The following is a 16,845-nucleotide window of genomic DNA, read 5'->3' as shown; positions in this document are numbered from 1 at the left end:
GTGTTCATTGTGATTCACCTTTGCCTCATTGTTTAGTCCATGAACTAATAGTTCTAATGCTCCGATGGGCTGATGTGGCATTCTGTCATTATCCAGTGGCATCATTGCTTTGGCAGGGTAGGTAGGATTTTGCATAGTTATGAGCATCTTTTAGGATTGTGGGCCACCACAAGCTTGCTTTCAATATTTTTCTACTTGTGTTTTTCCCTGAAAAGTGTCCTCCAATTGATGCTCCATGTGGTTTTGCCAGAACATGTTTTTGCTCATGAGTTTGGACGCATCTCTTGATGACTTGGTCTATTCCTCTTTTGTATAGAACTCCAGTAATTACTAGGAAGGGCTTGCTTTGTAAGACAAGCTTCTTTCTCTGATCTCTGGTCAAGGATTCAGGAGGGATGAGCATTTTTCGAGCGAAATCTTTCGAGCATCCGAGCAAAGGAAGAAAAAAGCTTTCAACTATGCAAAAATATGGCAAAAATAGTTCAGAACAAAATATAGTTTCACTCGGAAGTATGCAAAGTATTATAGCAATGCCTATCTTATACACATATCTTTATATGAATCTTCGGGAATGGGGAGAAACATAATGGGATGGCTTTTGAAGAAACCCACATGTAGAGTAAATTTCTCTATGAAAATTCCCTTTGTGATCCTTCCTACAACTTTTACTTAATAGGGGGTGACATTGAAAACCCTCTATCAACCTAGCCTCATAAAAGGGTTTATCCAAAGAAACCTCAATGAAGCAAGCCATCAAGGTAGTTTCGCCAGCGAAACCCCTTTGAAGTAAGTCTTCCAAGGTAGTTTTGCTGGCGAAACTACCATGGACAGCACTTTTAAAAGTGGCACAACTTTCAGATCCAATGTCCAAATATAGTCATTCAGCCACTCGACTTGATTGGAAAGTTCCATTTGAGCACATCCATGGGGTTATGTTTTGGAAAATCTTGCATATATATGACTAAATATTACATGTATTTTATGAGAGTGATATATAAGCCCAAGTTAATACTTATTTGTAGTAATTTAAACTTCTTTAGAAACATATACATAAATATCTTGTTATTTATGCTATTAAAACACTAGAAAGCTCTTTCATCTTGATATAAATATGTATAATAAGTAATTATATATGTATAATATTATTACATTGAGAGTGATTATGAGGGATGTTTCTTAAAGGAATTATTTTTCAACACTTTTTAAAGGTAATAATAGGGGTACAAAGGATGTCTATGAATAAGAAAGTTTATGTTATATAAAATTGAATGAGTGACAATTCTGTATGTTTTTATGATAAAGGGATCTAGTTCTAGTGAAAATAAAAGTGTCAAAACCATGTTTCCTAAAGAGATATACTTTTTTAAATCTCTTAAAAAACATGCTCGGATAAACCTGCTCATAAAATTGACGCATCTAGATTCAGGGATGAGACCATCAATGAGAAAGTTAGCATTTTGCCATACCAATTTAAAGGATCGTCTATTCGGATCATAAATATGCGAGCATCAGGTAGGTCATCTGGAACACCAATCGGATCTTCTTCGGATGTTAGTCTGCTCAGATAATTAGCAATAGCATGCTGTTTTCCAGGTCTATGCACAATGGTATAGTCAAATTCTTGTAGTAGGAGCATCCACCTAGCAAGTTTGCCCGTGAGTTGTGGTTTTTTCACCAAATATATGAGTGCTTGGTGGTCTGCTTGAAAATGAATTTTATTACCCAATAGGTAGTGTCTGAATTTATGCAAGGTATATACCATCCCAAGTGCTTCTCTTTCAGTAACATCATAGTTCCTTTCATGCTTTGTGAGAATCCTGCTTGCATAGTACACTGGTCTGAACCATTTGTTTTGTTTTTGCTGCATTAATACTGCGCCAACAGCTGTGTCTGATGCATCTTGTTCTTTTCCCCATACATATGGTTCTGTTTCTCTAGTGAGCTTTGTAAGTGGATAGCATATCTCAGTCAAGTATCTAAAAAATTTGCAATGCCATTTGACTTGGCCAACAAACCTTTCTAATTCTTTTAAATTCTTTGGTGGATTTGCTTTCTGAATAGCAGAGACTTTCTTAGGATCAATTTCCATCCCCTGCTCTGATATGATATGTCCTAGTAGGACTCCTCTTCTAACAGCAAATGCACATTTTGCAGGGTTAAGGCTGAGCCTAGCCAACCTGCATTTTTGAAAGCATAGTCTTAGGTGATGAAGGTGTTCATGCCTCTTTCCAAACACTGAAAAATAATCCAAAAATACTTTCATAAAATATGTTAACTATTCTGCAAATACATTTTGGATATACTTTTGGAAAGTAGGTGGTGCAATTTTGACTCCAAATGTCATCACATTTGATGTGAATGCTCCCTATTCAGTTACAAACACTGTTTTGTCTTTGTCCTCAGGAGCCATTCTTATCTGATTGTAGCTACTAAATCCATTAAGGAAACTATAAAGTTTATGGCCTGCAACAACATCTAGTAATGGGTCACAAAATGGGAGTGGAAATGGATCGATGATGGTGGAAGCATTCAATTTCCTATAATCCACACATATTCTGAGTTTCCTATTCTTTTTTGGTACAATCACAATTGGGGATAACCATGTCACATGGTTCAAGGGATATATGAATCCAACTTTGAGTAGTTTGTCAAGTTCCTCCTTCACTTGTCTAGCATAGTTGGGGTTCATCTTGTATCTATGTTGGATCACTGGTGTTGCATCTTTTTTCTATGTTGGCAAAATCTTGGGTCACCCTTCATGTCTGCATAGTGCCATGCAAAGACATCTTTATATTCAACCAGCAATTACTTGAGTTGTTCTTTGAATGAATTGTTGAGGCCCCTGCTTGTAAGCACTATTTTGGGGTTATCATAGTCACCAAGATCCATTCCTTCTAGATCATCTTCTTTGACTCTAGCACTCCTTTTCATATGCTCTTCAAAGTGTGCTTCTGCCTCAATGATAGCTTGCATACTTGTTTTATAGTTCTCCTCTGATGTACCTTTCTCATTGTTTGCCTCTTTTGCTGTGTTGGCATTTTAGTTTTCTGATTGTGCATCCGACTTCTGTCCGATTCTATCTGACTGTGTTTTGTGTGTAGTTGGATCGGTTGCTTGCGGTTTCCTCTCTTGAGTAATGTATTGTTTGAGTATCTTTGCCACATCTACCTCAAATATAGGTATTACAGATGAGTTTCTTCTTAGGAAGATTTCTTCCTCATCCTCCTCAACTTCAGCCACCATGTTTACACCTTCTGCTTCGAAGGGCTGCATATGCCGAGGGAAACTTCTTTTAGATGTTAGGAAAATCTTAAACTTTTTCTTATCTTTTTTGATGGTGATTCTCTCAGCACCCCAATCATGTTTCACTCTTGTAGCTCTTAGCCAACCTAATAACATGAAGTAGGAACTGTCTTTTTATTCCATTCTGAGTACAACAAATGTAACAGTGAAACTCAATTCCCAAATGCTAATTTCCTGGCCTCTGAGGATACCAAGTGGCTGGATTCTTCTTTGATCAGCCATTCTCACTTGGATTGGTGCTGGAGCTAACTCTTTGCAGCAAAATTTCTTGAATAACTCCTCAGATAAGATGTTAACACCTGATCCCCCATCAATTAGGACATCTGGTATTTGTTGTCTTTTGTATTCAACATTAATTGTGGGAACTCTGTAATCCACCTCTTCTATTGTTGATGTATAGATTTCTGGAGACTCCTCTTCATCTTCTTCTATCATAGTCACCGGTGCCTTGGGTTGGTTGTCTCCTTCCAAACCTTGAAACAATTGTTCCTTGAATGTTGGTACAAGATTTAATAGTTGGTCCAGTGTGATTTGCACCTTGGAGTGTAATAGCTCTTTGAAGAAATTATCAGCCTACCCTAGGCCTTTTGTCTTTTGGATGGTCTCCTTCCTTTGTATTAGAGTGTCACTATGCACATTATCTTCTTCCTCATCATGATATAGTTGCTCTTTGCTACTGCATTCTGGTTGTTGGATGGGATCCGATTTGATTCCTACTAGAATTTTACTATCTGTCTGAGGAGGATATGTTCTGGTGGGCGGGCTCTGGCTTTCTGTTGGTGCATCAAATGTGTCTTGTGCTCTCTTTAATAATTGGTTGTAGACTGATCATGTTTACACCTGCTGGTGGTGGTTGTGGAGGATTCGGGTTTCCTCGTGCATTGTATTGTATAATTGGGATTCCTCTTTCCTCTCTATGTTTGCACCATAGCTCACATTGTGGACCTTGTCTATGGCCATCTTTGCCAATGTAATTGCATGCTTGATTTATGTTTGGCTGTTGTTGACGTCCCCAGTTCTGGTTATTTTGCCTCCTTGGGGCAACATTGTTGAATCTTTGTTGTTGCTGTCCTTGTACTACAATCCAATTAGCTACTGCTAGTGGAGCTGTATTGTGGGCTACTTGAATGTGAGCTGGCACTGTTCCCCTGAAATTCGGGTTATACCAACATTTGTCTTTATCATGGTTATCTTTCCATAGAATTTACATGCAATCTTTGCGTGATTTGGTGATAACCTTAAATTTTGAAACTGTTCTTTTATCATTTGTTCTACCTTGGATTCTGCTTTTGAGCCCTTTTCTTCCTTCTTTTTGGTTTTTGCCTTATCCTTGGATTTTGCCTTCTTGTCCTTTCTTTTCCTCTTTGCTTTGTGTGCTTCTTCCTCTCAGGTTCGTCATTCGAGCTATCGGAGTTTGAGGCATCACTGTCATCCTCCTCTCCATCGGAGTCATCCTCTATGTCTAAATGTGTGTCAAAGTCAGATGCTCATTTCTTCTTTCCTTTCTTTGACTTTGATTTACAACCAAGTCTTCTCTCTGCTCTTTGAGTTGCTTCAACCATGTTATTAAAGTCATTTGCTCCTCCCAACCGATCTCTCCTTGCTACTGCAGTTCTCAATTGTTTGGCTAATCCTTTGCAAAAGTTGTCACCAAGTTGTTCATGTGTAGGCCTTTGTGGGACAGCTAGCCTCTGATTCAGATCTGTGCATAGTCTTCCACCAATAGGTCTTTTTGTTTGATATTCCGAAGCTTCTTTAGAACTTCTTCTGGTGTTTTGTCTTTTCTAAATATTTTTAGGAATGAGACTGTCAAGGCATTATAATTTGCAAGACCATATTGCATAAACCAAGTCATTGCCTTTTCTTTAAGAGTAGCTGCAAATTGCTCTTTCTTTACTGCATCAGGTAGAGCCCCAAATCCGCTAGCCATCCAATGGGTCTTGAACTGTCTGATATGACTATCTGGATCTTGTCCTTTCTTTCCTTCGAACTTTGCTGCTTTGACTAAGAGGTTCTGCATCCTGACCGCTTCGAGAATAGGTGCCTTCTTTTTGGGTTGAGGTGGCAAGGGATTGAAGTCGATTTGTCTTCGAGTTGCAATGAATAAGCGTGCAGCCGTGTTCCCACTGTGGTTTTGAGGAATGTGTCACTATGTGTTGAAATAGGCAACACCTTAAGTTCAGCTACAGCTTCTTGAATTTCTGAGCTATGAATTGAATTTGTTAAGGAACTCTCCCCACTTGGGATATAGTCAAGATCGTGGAAGATGTTGTCAAGGTCTTGATCTGTCTGACTGTCAGCCTCAGCTCCAGCTCTATTCCTTGTGAAGTAGATGTCTCCGATTCGGTTTGGTGACGGTGGGCCTTCAGTTGCTTCCGACATTCGCTGGGAGTGCCTCCATGAACTATATAGAAGATGTCGGAATGACTTTGCCTTTCGTCAGTTGTTCCGATACGCGTGCTATTTGCAGATGACAGTGGGATTGTTGCTGTATTGCCTGTATAGCGATTGTTGGTGCTGATGTTCACCAATCCTCTTGAATTGGGGTCTTTTTCTTGTTTAGAGCTTGTGCTCCGTCTTTAGTGACTATTGTCTAGTCAGACGTTGTTCCACCTGGTGGTAGCTTGTTGCTTGAGATAGTTGCTCAAAACATTCCTTAACACCTTCGCAGCTATTTCAGCTTATCCATCGTGCTTTGGATATGTTGCAGCAAGATTCTTCAGCTTTGTGCTTATTGCTTTCAGTGGCTTGGGGTTTGTGCTCATCCTCTGCTAGTGCTGACTACTGTCCGATTGCTTGTCGGATCATTCTTGGATTGCTCTTTGCTATTCTTTTGCTTGTTGATTAGCGGCTCGTCCGCTTCTTGAGTCCTGTTGCTCTTTGGCTTGTTTGCGACTCTCTGTGAGGCAGAATGAAGTCGTATTGTTGTTGCTCTTTTTTAGATCTGAGTTGTTCCTGTAGTAGTACCGATTGTCTTGTTCTTTTCATGCTTTCTTTTCTTGCAGTCTACAGTACGCTTGTTGGCTAAGGGGTAGGGGTGACAAGAAAGAGGAGTACTATAAGGAGGCATAGAGGGGCACCATGGAAGTTTAACTAGCAAGGGATGCCAACTCCTGAAATTGTTGAAAGCTTTCTGGTTATCCTCTTCTGCTCCATGTATGTGGGGTGGATGATAATTCTCATAGCTATCTTGCATTGAATATCAAAGTTCACACTAGTTGTCGCAGTAGTAGGCAGTGGCTTCAAATACACACACTTGTAATTTGTGCTATCCTGGATCACTTTGGTAAAAGCTTGCCATTCTATTGTGAAGATATTAGTTGTTTCATTCTAGATATCAATTTTCAAAGGCACCCATTAGGATGAAAGGGAGATGCAATCCTGCTCTATTAGTGAAATCATAATGGACAATTTGTTTCGATGTGTATTATGATTGTAGAGTGTTTGGTAATCTTGCAAATTTATTTCGATTGTAATAGTAAAAAGGAGTAATTTATGTGTGTAATATTCGGCCTTCTTAGACTAGGATCTTGTTTCTCTCGTTATGTTACAATGATTTCAAATGCAGAGATATGAACATAAGTTTGTTTAGTATGCATGCTATGGAGTGCATTTCAATAAGATCCCCTTTGTTTTTCTTTTAATTATATTTTTGTGAAGGTTACGCTTCTATTTGTTTTTGAGTTGATAAGAGATCCTATTGTCTTTTTTTTTGTGGATTTGATGTAGGGAGAATTTATCACAAAGGCTCAACTATCATCTTACTACTCGCTTAGCAATGTTGATGCCATGATGGTATAGTCTAATGTCAAGCTCTAGATGTTGTACAAAAATTTCATATCTTTTATATTTTGTAATGACATCTATTTTATGCGTGTAAAATAAGATTATGTTAGAAGCAATCAAGTGGTAGCTTGGTGGCTATCACTTTAATTCTCATTCTATAAGATACTGTAAGGCGATTCAGTGGAATGGATCATTGTAAATATCATGTGTAGAAATTATAAATACCTTGATATGGGTGAGAATTGTTTTGGAACATGATATTATGTGATTATACAAAATAGGGAGAATGAGTCATATAAAGGAGTGGGACCCATGTCCATGTGTGCTCAATAATGTAAAAGAGACTACATGCCAAGCATGTGAAAAACAATTGGTGGCATGTGGAGGAGTGTGAGATCAAGAGGGATCCTTCTGTGGTGCCATCTAGCCCATTCCTCCAAGAAAACCCCCAAATAAGGAGCAAATACCATCTGCATAAATCTTTGAAAGGTAGCAGGAGCATTGGTGAGGCCAAATGGCATTACTTTGAATGCAAATGTCCCCCAAGGTGTGGCAAATGTGGTTTTAAGTGCATCCTCCTCAGCAATTCTGATTTGATAAAACCCGGAGTAACCATCACATAAAGTATACATCTCATGACCACTTACCTTCTCAAGAATGAGGTCTTGAAAGGGAAGAGGATGATGGTCCCTCTTGGTGGCTGGATTGAGTTTCTCATAGTTGATGCAGACCCGCCATAGCTTGTTGGTTTTCTTTGGGGTACTACCACTGGTGAAACCCATTCAGTATTGTGAACCGGAACAATAAACCCAGCTTCTACAAGTTTCTGCAACTCTGAGCGCAAAGCATCGGTTTGTAGGGGCCCTAATCTCCGATACTTCCAAGCCACAGGCTTTGCATCAGGCTTCAGCTCTATCTTGTGCTCTATGGCAGTCACATGGAGACAGTCTATGTATCATGATTGAGCTTTTGGGAAGAGGGGCTGCAGCCACAAGTTGGTTGCCTTTGCCAAGGCTTCATATGTAGTACCCACACGAGACTGATAGGCTCCCATTGGCTAACCGAAATTTCGCACCCCCTTTCTAGATAAGATGAATGAGAAGCTTTGTGAGTGAATCGGGCATAGCACCGAAGTCCCATAGCTGAGGTGATATGGTCACCGAGACCATATTCCAAATTTGATAAAGGAAGAGTGTGGTAGCCCATCTGAACTAGGACATTTCCCTGTCAAGGGCCAAAACAACAGTCTGAATTCTAGACTGGTGAAAGGTGCATCTAGTAAAGCCCTCATACCCTGTGTCATCTACTCTAGATTAATTCCCAGACTCATAGCCTAGCATCATCTCTAGCAAGAGTGTCCAGGTCTGTAGTAAGAAGGAAGCATAAAAGATATGAAGCAATCTGCACAATGGTATGAGGATCAGATAGTTGAACCCTGTCAAAGTCAATCAATTGAGAAACACTTTCTGCTAGGGCCAAGAGTAGAGAAGACGTGTTCATTGACTCTACCTCCAATGTGAATCTAGGACCTGTGTGTGTGAATACAATCAATTTGGAGCGTCGTCAATTCATACAACCAATTTGCAGATTCTCTCTCTCTCTCTCTCTCTCTCCACCCTGCCCCTCGCCTCTGCCTCTCCGCCCTGCCCCTTCGCCCTGCACCCTCTCCCCTCCGCCCTGCTCCCTTGCCTCCCTCTCCCGCGCTGCCCTCCCGCTCTGCCCCTCCGCCCTCCTACAACCCTTTCTGAGCTGCCCTACCGCGCTGCCCTCCCACTCTCCCCCTCCCGCTCTGCCCCTCCTGCTCTGCTCCCTCACCTCCCTCGCTGCCCCTCCGCCCCCTCGCTGCCCCTCCGCCCTGCTCCCTCGCTGCCCCTCGCTGCCCCTCCGCCCTGCCCCCTCGCTGCCCCTCAGCCCTGCTCCCTCGCCTCCCTCTCCCGCTTTTCCCTCCGCTTTGCACCTCCCGCGCTGCTCCTTTTTTGCCCCCTCCGCCTGCAGCCTTGTCCTCCTGCAACCTCTCCTTTGCCCACTGCTGCCTCCCCCATAATGAATGGCAAAGGGGGATGAGGACAGGGGACTAGGAGGGAGACCCTTCGGTCCAAATTTACAAACACGAGGAGATGGGGAAGGGGAACGGTGACAAGGGGAAAACACAAAAGCAACTCAGCCTGGAGAACTTCAACAAACGCAGCAACCGGAGCGGTTTGACAGTGGAAAGCATTGCGGCCCAGAAGAAAGGGGCCCACCTGAAGCCCATCCCGCTCACCACAGCCTCAACCTCTATGCTTACCACCACTATTTCGCCACCATCATCCGCCTCATCATCTACGCCACCTCTCTCCTCCCGCTCTCCTGCATCATCATCATAGGTCTCCTCCCCAGTAGCCCCACCGCTAGCCCCACCAGCCACGACTCCACAATACTTTTCCCTCGTATCCCCTCTATCTCTTAGTCAGCCACCCTTTATCGCCTCGTCCGGCCTCGCTACTCCTACATACCACTCCCTCGCCCAGATCACGCTATCCCCACCCTCAGTACAACCTCAGCAGCCCACCTTCATTCCAACCCCTCTCGAGATCCCGTTCCCACCTAGACTAGGATATCTTAGGCCCCCACCAGATGCTTGGGACTCCCTATTGGCTGAGATACACAGCATCCGGGCCCGTCAGGCAGATCTGACACATTACACTTAGGAGCAAGCCCGATACACCCAGGAGCAGGCCCGCATTATACATGAGCAGGGCACCCTTATCCAGGGGCTCAGACATGACATCACACAGCTTCGAGAGGAGCTTGGGACCCTGAGACCAGCGCCTGGAGGGACCCCAGTCACAGAGATAGAGGCACAGATAGCCACGATACAGTCGGCTATAGCAGAGATGACTAGGTGGGTGGACGTGGCGAAATGGGAGCCCGCAAAGGCAACCGTTTTAGTTGCCATACAGGAGCAGCAGCAGAGGGCTTTGAAGGCCCTCAACATCCGGATACGAGGGATCATGCGAGACAGCACCAGCACCACGATGACGCCTATGGAGGAGGCGATCACCTTTGTGACCACCACCATGGGGGTCCCTGACCATGGCACAGAGGGAGCATGGCGTGTTGGGAGAGACCCTAACCGAGAGCAGCCCCTAGTCATTCGCTTTAGAGATTCACATGCTCGACTAGCGACACTCCGACATTGAGCCGCTCTACGAGAGCATCCCACTCTGTCCATGGATGAGGATTTGACACCACTATAGATTGAGGAGCGACGAGTTCTTCTCCAGTAGGGGGATGCTGCCCACAAGTAGGGGAAATGGGCCGTGGTCCGAGATGGTAGGTTGTTGACCGGCACTTGTCGGGCTCCCACCCATACCTCCTAGGGGGACGGGGCCTATGAGACTCAGGTTTCCGAGACCCTAGCCTACACCATTTGGAACTGTAATGATACCTTATGGTCAGACCCAGGGAACTTCTCGGAATCTTACATAGGACGAGACATAGTCTTTTACACGGAGACACACCAGAGCCCAGAGCGTCCACTACCGATAGTCAATGGCTACACATGGGAGTCAGCCTTTAGGGATGAGATGAGGGATACAGGAGGAGTTCGAGGATCAGGTAGGGTCGCAATATTGTACAGGTCTTCCCTCGTTGGAGCCATCTCCGTTCAGAGGAAGGACGCACACTCCCGATTCATGTGGATCCGGATCTGACGCACAGCCACTCGTGACCTTTTCATAGCAATATGCTACTTCTCGCCAGACACATCCCACTTCGCCAGAGTGGCACGAGAGGAGGGTGAGACATCGCCATATGCACTCTTACATTAGGATATCCCAGACCTTTCAGCTCGCAGGGAAGTTCTCCTTGTTGGGGACTTCAACGCCAGGACGAGCACGTGCCAGGCACCACTCCTTGAGAGATGACTCTATCATGCTACCAGAGATGGACCTAGACAAAGCAGGTATGACCAGGATCTCATCGGACCGACACGGGCCTGCTACACCATATGGACACGCGCTCCTTGATCTGGGCATGATGCATGATCTCATTATCTACAACGGGCTTGACCTATGGCCCTCCTCAGGTGGTTTTACTTGCTTCCCACATGGGGGGGGCACTAGTGTAGTAGATTACATAATGGGATCCCCTACCTTCACCTCACGTATCACCAACTTCATCGTAGCACCACTTCCTCCAAGAGCTGATCACACATACCTATTCTTCACTATCGCCACTCCACGCTTAGCCACACCACACACACCACATATGAAGCACGACACGTACCACGACATACACTTTGATCATAGCCTCTCCCCTACCTACTCTAGATGCCCAAATAGACTCTTGATCACATACCACTCATAGAGGACCGTGCTGCCCTGATTAGTCGCACACTCCACGAGGTTGTCCTCCAAATATTTCCCCACACCACACGGTGCACTAGACCACCACCTCTTGGTTTTGTACCCTGCAACAACTGGTACGATGCGGAGTGCAAGGCTTATCGCGAATAACTCCGACTTGAAACCATGTGTCACCTTTCGAACACACCAGACACGGTACACAAGTACCGATGTCTCGTACATCGGAAGAAGCAGGCATTTCTTCGTCGAAATGAGAAGGAGTTGCTGAACATCTTGTACAGCAACAAGGATTTTTGGTGGATATTCCTTGAGCGTAAGTCTCCATCACCCCTAACCGACACGAGAGTTTGGCACACGTATGCACACCATCTTTATGATGTCCCACACCAGCCGACTCCAGATCTCATACACACCTCGCCCCACCACTTGCACGTTGTTCACCAGAGGGGGAGTCAAGCACGTGACATTGAAACTGCACAATGGCCGAGCTAAGGATCACGAGGGGCTATGCATTGAGTTTATTGCATATGGGATCGGCACGTTAACCCCGATCCCAATACTTTGCACGGGCCTTAAAATGGGACCCGATGGCCATGATACTTTGCATGGGCCTCAAACTAGGTGAGTTTAAGGCTTGTGCAAAGGCTCATGGACATTGGGTCCCATCTCCATGGGTAGAATCATGTCCATGCATTGTTTTAACACCCATGCATGATCCATGGTGAAAATAAAGGAGATATGCTATCCGATTGCAAAGCTATTCAATGACGCTGTTTGCCTTGGCTTCCCCCGCAACACCATCCCCCCCATCCACAAGGCAGGGGATCCCATAGATCTGAGTAACTACAGGACTATCATGATTGGACATGTGATATCCAAGATCTATGTAGCAGTAGTGGATGTGTCGGTCAGCCTGTCCGCAGAGATGAGAGGGCTCAGAGTAGAGGGTCAGGCCGGTTTTAGGCGAGACCATAGGACTATGGATCACATACTCACACTCAGAAGTGTCATAGAGGAGGCTAGATCACGGAAGGAGAGGGTATATTGCTGCTTTGTGGATTTTCGCAAAGCCTTTGACATAGTACCTCGAGCTCGACTCATCACACGCCTACAGGCAGTGGGATTTGATCAGGAGATCGTCTGGACAGTCATGGCACTTTATGAGAGAGTCTCAGGCCGAGTTCAGACATGCGCAGGTTGGACAGATGAGATCTTGAGTACCATAGGGGTCAAACAGGGTTGTCCCTAAGTGCTATGACGAGACGCAAGACCATCGTAGAGCTGCTGCTCCTCCCCGCTCCCTTGCTGCCCCCTCTCCCTCAGCCCCTCCCTCCCTCTCACCCTTGCCCTCAGCCCTTCCCCCTCCCCCTCCCTCAGGCCCTCCCTCCCTTCTCCTCCTTTCCCTCTCAGCCCGCCCCCTTCCGTTCAGCCCGCTCCCTCTCCTCTCCCTCTCAGCCTGCGCCGCTGCCCCCTCCCCGCCTCTCAGCCCGCCCCCTCCCTGCCTCTCCTTCCTCTCCCTCGCCTCTCCCTCTCAGCCTGCGCCGCCCCCTCCCTTCCTCTCAGTTCGCCCCCTCCCTTCCTCTCAGCCCGCCCCCTCCGTGCCTCTCCTTCATCTCCCTCTCCTCTCCCTCTCAGCCTGCACCGCCGCCCCCTCCCTCCCTCTCCTCTCCCTCCTCTCCCTCTCCTCTGAGCCCGCCCCCTCCCTGCCTCACAGCCCGCCCCCTCCCTGCCTCTCCTTCCTCTCCCTCTCCTCTCCCTAGCCTGCGCACTCCCTCCCTCTCAGCCCACCCCCTCCCCTACAGCCTCTCAGCCTCTCCCCTGTACCCCTCCCCTCCTCGCCCCCTACCCCCGCTCCCTCCTCACCTCCTATCCCTGTTCTCTACCCCCCTCTTTCTCCCGCATCATTTTTTGGAGCGGAAGGAGCCCCCAAATTTGTTAGAGTCGGCCTCCTCACCTCGATTTACGATGGATATTCTGTCAGCCAATCCTGCTCCACCTCCACCGGCCGCGAAAACTATTACTTTTTGTAAAGACGAGTTGCAGCAGCTCAAGAAGGATGTAGAGATTGAATGTTCTACCACATTGCTAGCACGCATCTTCGGGTCTCACCCCTCCAGATCCCAAGCTAGAGACTGGATGCTTGCGGCTCTCCCCTGAGACCTCACTCCACGATTGTTAGATGTTCTTCTACGGGGACGAGGTTTTTTCCAGGTTGTTTTTGACACTCCAGAGGCTGCGAGCACTATGCTCAAAGCTGAGTTTTTACACTTGGGACACAGGAAGATTTTCTTTGACGCCTTTGATATTGGTTTCGACCCAGTGGAGGCAGATAAGGAAATCTTTTCGCTCTTCAGATTTCCCGGGCTTCCCCAGGTTTACCATCGACTGCTTTCTGTTATTGGGGAGCATTTTGGCACGGTTGCTGAGATCCCACCCCTCCCTGGGTTGCCATTGACTGCAGCAGAGGCAACCAAGGCTGATGGGGTACCTAGAGTTAGGGTCCTCTGTAAGGATCCTAACCTCAACATGGACCATGTTATGATCCAGCGCCCGGATGGTTCCTTTTTTCGCCAGAGAGTAGGGATTTCAGGCAGACAGGACCAGTGCAGGATATGCAGGACCATTGGACACTTTGCCAAGCATTGCCCCAGGAAGAAGAAAAGGCCCAAGAAGCCCCTGGTACAGCTACCGTCCCACGGCCTCGACAGGGGGGTGATATAGGTCCAGGATATGCTCCTAGGCCTCGACAGAGGGTTGGTACAGGTCCAACACCTGTTCCTCGACCTCCGCATGGCGGTCCTCCTCAGGATGGTAGTGGTACCGGTTCAGCACCTGCTCCTCGGCCTCGACAGGGGGGTGATATAGGTCCATCACCTGCTCCTCGACCTCCTCCTACCTCAGGGGCACACGACGCATTCCCGTGGGTTCCGGTTCATGTGCAGGTCCCTCCTTCAGTTCATGAGGGTACACTAGTGGGTTTGCTTCACCTTGAGCTATTCCTCCAGTCTCACCTCGCACAGTCCGGGACACTGAAGCTTCGATCTCCTCCCCGGTTGCAGCTTCTTCCCTTGAGGCAGTAGAGGTCTCCGCGGCTGGGCAGACATAGGACCAAGAGCAGTCCTCACTTCCTCCCTTGGATAGGGGGAAGGGGATGGTTTACACTGTTGATCCTCTTCCCTCAGAAGGGATCCTTCGCACTCCAGTGTCTGGTTTGCTTCACAGGAACTCATTTTCAGCCTTGGTAGATGATTCAGATTTCCCAGAGGAGGAGTTTGTGCCCTCTACTTTTGGTAAGCCAGTGATTGGATTTCTTGTTGACAGGGCTTCTTCTTCAGGTGGCAGGGTTCTTTCCCTGTTGATTTTCCTCCACTTGGTTCCATTCCTCGCTCCTCGAGCAGGAGGTCTTCCCCTGTTGAGGGGTTTGTTTCTGCCAGTAGGTCGGGTAAGGTGTTCCACTCTACATCCTCCCATCGATGAGGATTATTAGTTGGAACATACAGGGCCTAGGTGGCGTCCCACATCGCCGCCGTAGACAGCTGATCGGGGATCAGCTTCATCCAGGTGTTACTGGGGGTTCCATTGATATCTTGTTTATTCAAGAGCACAAATTGGATTCTAGAGATTGTGCCAAGTCAGGCAAGTTGCTTTTTCGCCATACTTTTTGGTCGCCTGCCTTGGGCACTAGGGGAGGTACTTCTATTTCAGTTTCGTAGCCGGTTCTCCCCTTAGTTGTTGGACATGGAGTCATTATTCCCTCTAGAGCTCAGTGGATTATTCTTTTGATTGAAGGACTTAAGGTTGGTTTCCTTAACCTGTGTGCCTCCAACATTAGAGGGGAACGTGTCCTTATTTGGAAGGATTTGTTCTCCTGGGCCCCCAGTGCGGATTCATGGGTGATTGGAGGTGACTTTAACATGGTTGAGTTACCGTCAGACAAAAAAGGGGGCAGAGAAGGAGGACTTCACTCTTTGGAGAGAGCAGCTTGGGATGCCTTCCTTTTACACTTCTATGGCAGAGATACTTGGTTGGACGATGCCTTTCTTATTCAGCCACAGTCCCTCCTGTTCTCTTGGTCGAACAGGAGGCAGCAGATGCCTATTCATGCACGCATTGACAGATTCTATGTAGATGATTGGGCACTAGACAGAGGTGGATCGGTATGCATTGCTGTTGGGGTTTCCACTTCAGACCACTCTCCTGTTGTGTTGGCTATTTTAGAGCGTCACTTGAGAGGCTGCGGTCTACCAGCATTAGGATTCCAGATGCCTTGTACACAGAGGAGGACCTTACAGAGTCAGCCCTGCAGATATGGGTTTCTCATGTCCAAGGTGGGCAGCCATATCCATCAGATGTAGCTGCTGTCCTTTTTGGTATTAGCGACTTCTACCTCTCAGTTGCTTGTACCAGGAGACGAGATATTCTCAGACGTGAGATTGGTGTTTGCCAGCAGTTGGCAGCTTTGCAGAGGGAAGAACAGAAACGGCCTTCAGATGCTTGGATTCAGGAGCGCCTTGCGGCAGCAAGGGCTCATCAGCAGATATTGCTTGATCAGAGAGCAGAGTATGCCTTTCATGCACGGGAGTCCTTTTGGATTCAGATGGGTGGTAGAGTCAATACATACTCTTTCTCTACTCTTGGCCCTAGACATACTAGAGAGAGTGTATCCTAGCTTATTGACTCACATGGGGTTTTACAGACAGAGCCTGATGATGTCTTACGCATAGCTTCAGATTTTTATGCCACCCTTCTTACTGCTGATCTTTAGACACAGGATAGAGAGGATGCTAGACAGGCTACTTTCAGCCCTTCACAAGGGCAAGTGCCCAGGTTCGGATGGCCTCACCCCTTCTTTTTTCATTGCATTTTGGGATATGATTGGAGACTACATTACTTTCAGCCCTGCAGGCCATTTGGGACTCTGGTGAGATGCTTGGGTCGCTTACAGAGGGTCTCATCCACCTTATCCCGAAACGAGGTTGCAGAAATCTAGTGTCCCAGTGGAGGCCTATCACACTTCTGGGGACTTGTTACAAGATTCTGGCTAAGGCAATCAGCCTCCGATTGCAGCCCCTTCTCCCTGATCTTATTCATGACAATCAAACGGGATTTGTGCATGGCAGAAGCATTTTTGATAACATTTTCTCTTTCGGGGAAGCTTCAGAGTGGGCATTGCAGAGTGGCAAGAATCTAGCCATTCTACTTTTGGATTTTGAGAAAGCTTATGACAGAGTAGATTGGGGTTTTTTGGAGGGCACCCTTCTACGTTTTGGCTTTACTGATGCTTGGATCAGAGCTGTTTTATCTTTGTACAGATCAGCCCACAGCCAGGTACTTATTGGTGGGGTAAGGGGTGAGAGATTTCAGATTTCGAGATCAGTCCGTCAGTGATGCCCCCTTGCTCCTTTCC

General features: G+C 46.5%; 1 protein-coding gene across 2 annotated transcripts in view; it reads left to right on the top strand.

Moving 5' to 3' along the window:
- The window catches only part of ATSUV3 (ATP-dependent RNA helicase), a 201,247-nt gene that overhangs the window by 101,206 nt on the left and 83,196 nt on the right, over positions 1 to 16,845 (top strand). For both annotated transcript variants that reach the window (XM_087370523.1, XM_087370514.1), the window contains exon 11: positions 7,033 to 7,098. In XM_087370523.1, the coding sequence (XP_087226649.1) occupies positions 7,033 to 7,098 (66 nt within the window). The remainder of the gene's footprint in view (positions 1 to 7,032; positions 7,099 to 16,845) is intronic.

Source organism: Dipteris shenzhenensis, chromosome 3 (assembly GCF_047967505.1).
Source record: "Dipteris shenzhenensis isolate YYH24624 ecotype China chromosome 3, Dip_SZ_1.0, whole genome shotgun sequence".
In the NCBI taxonomy this organism is placed as follows: domain Eukaryota; kingdom Viridiplantae; phylum Streptophyta; class Polypodiopsida; order Gleicheniales; family Dipteridaceae; genus Dipteris; species Dipteris shenzhenensis.
This window is presented reverse-complemented; position numbering and strand designations above follow the sequence as displayed.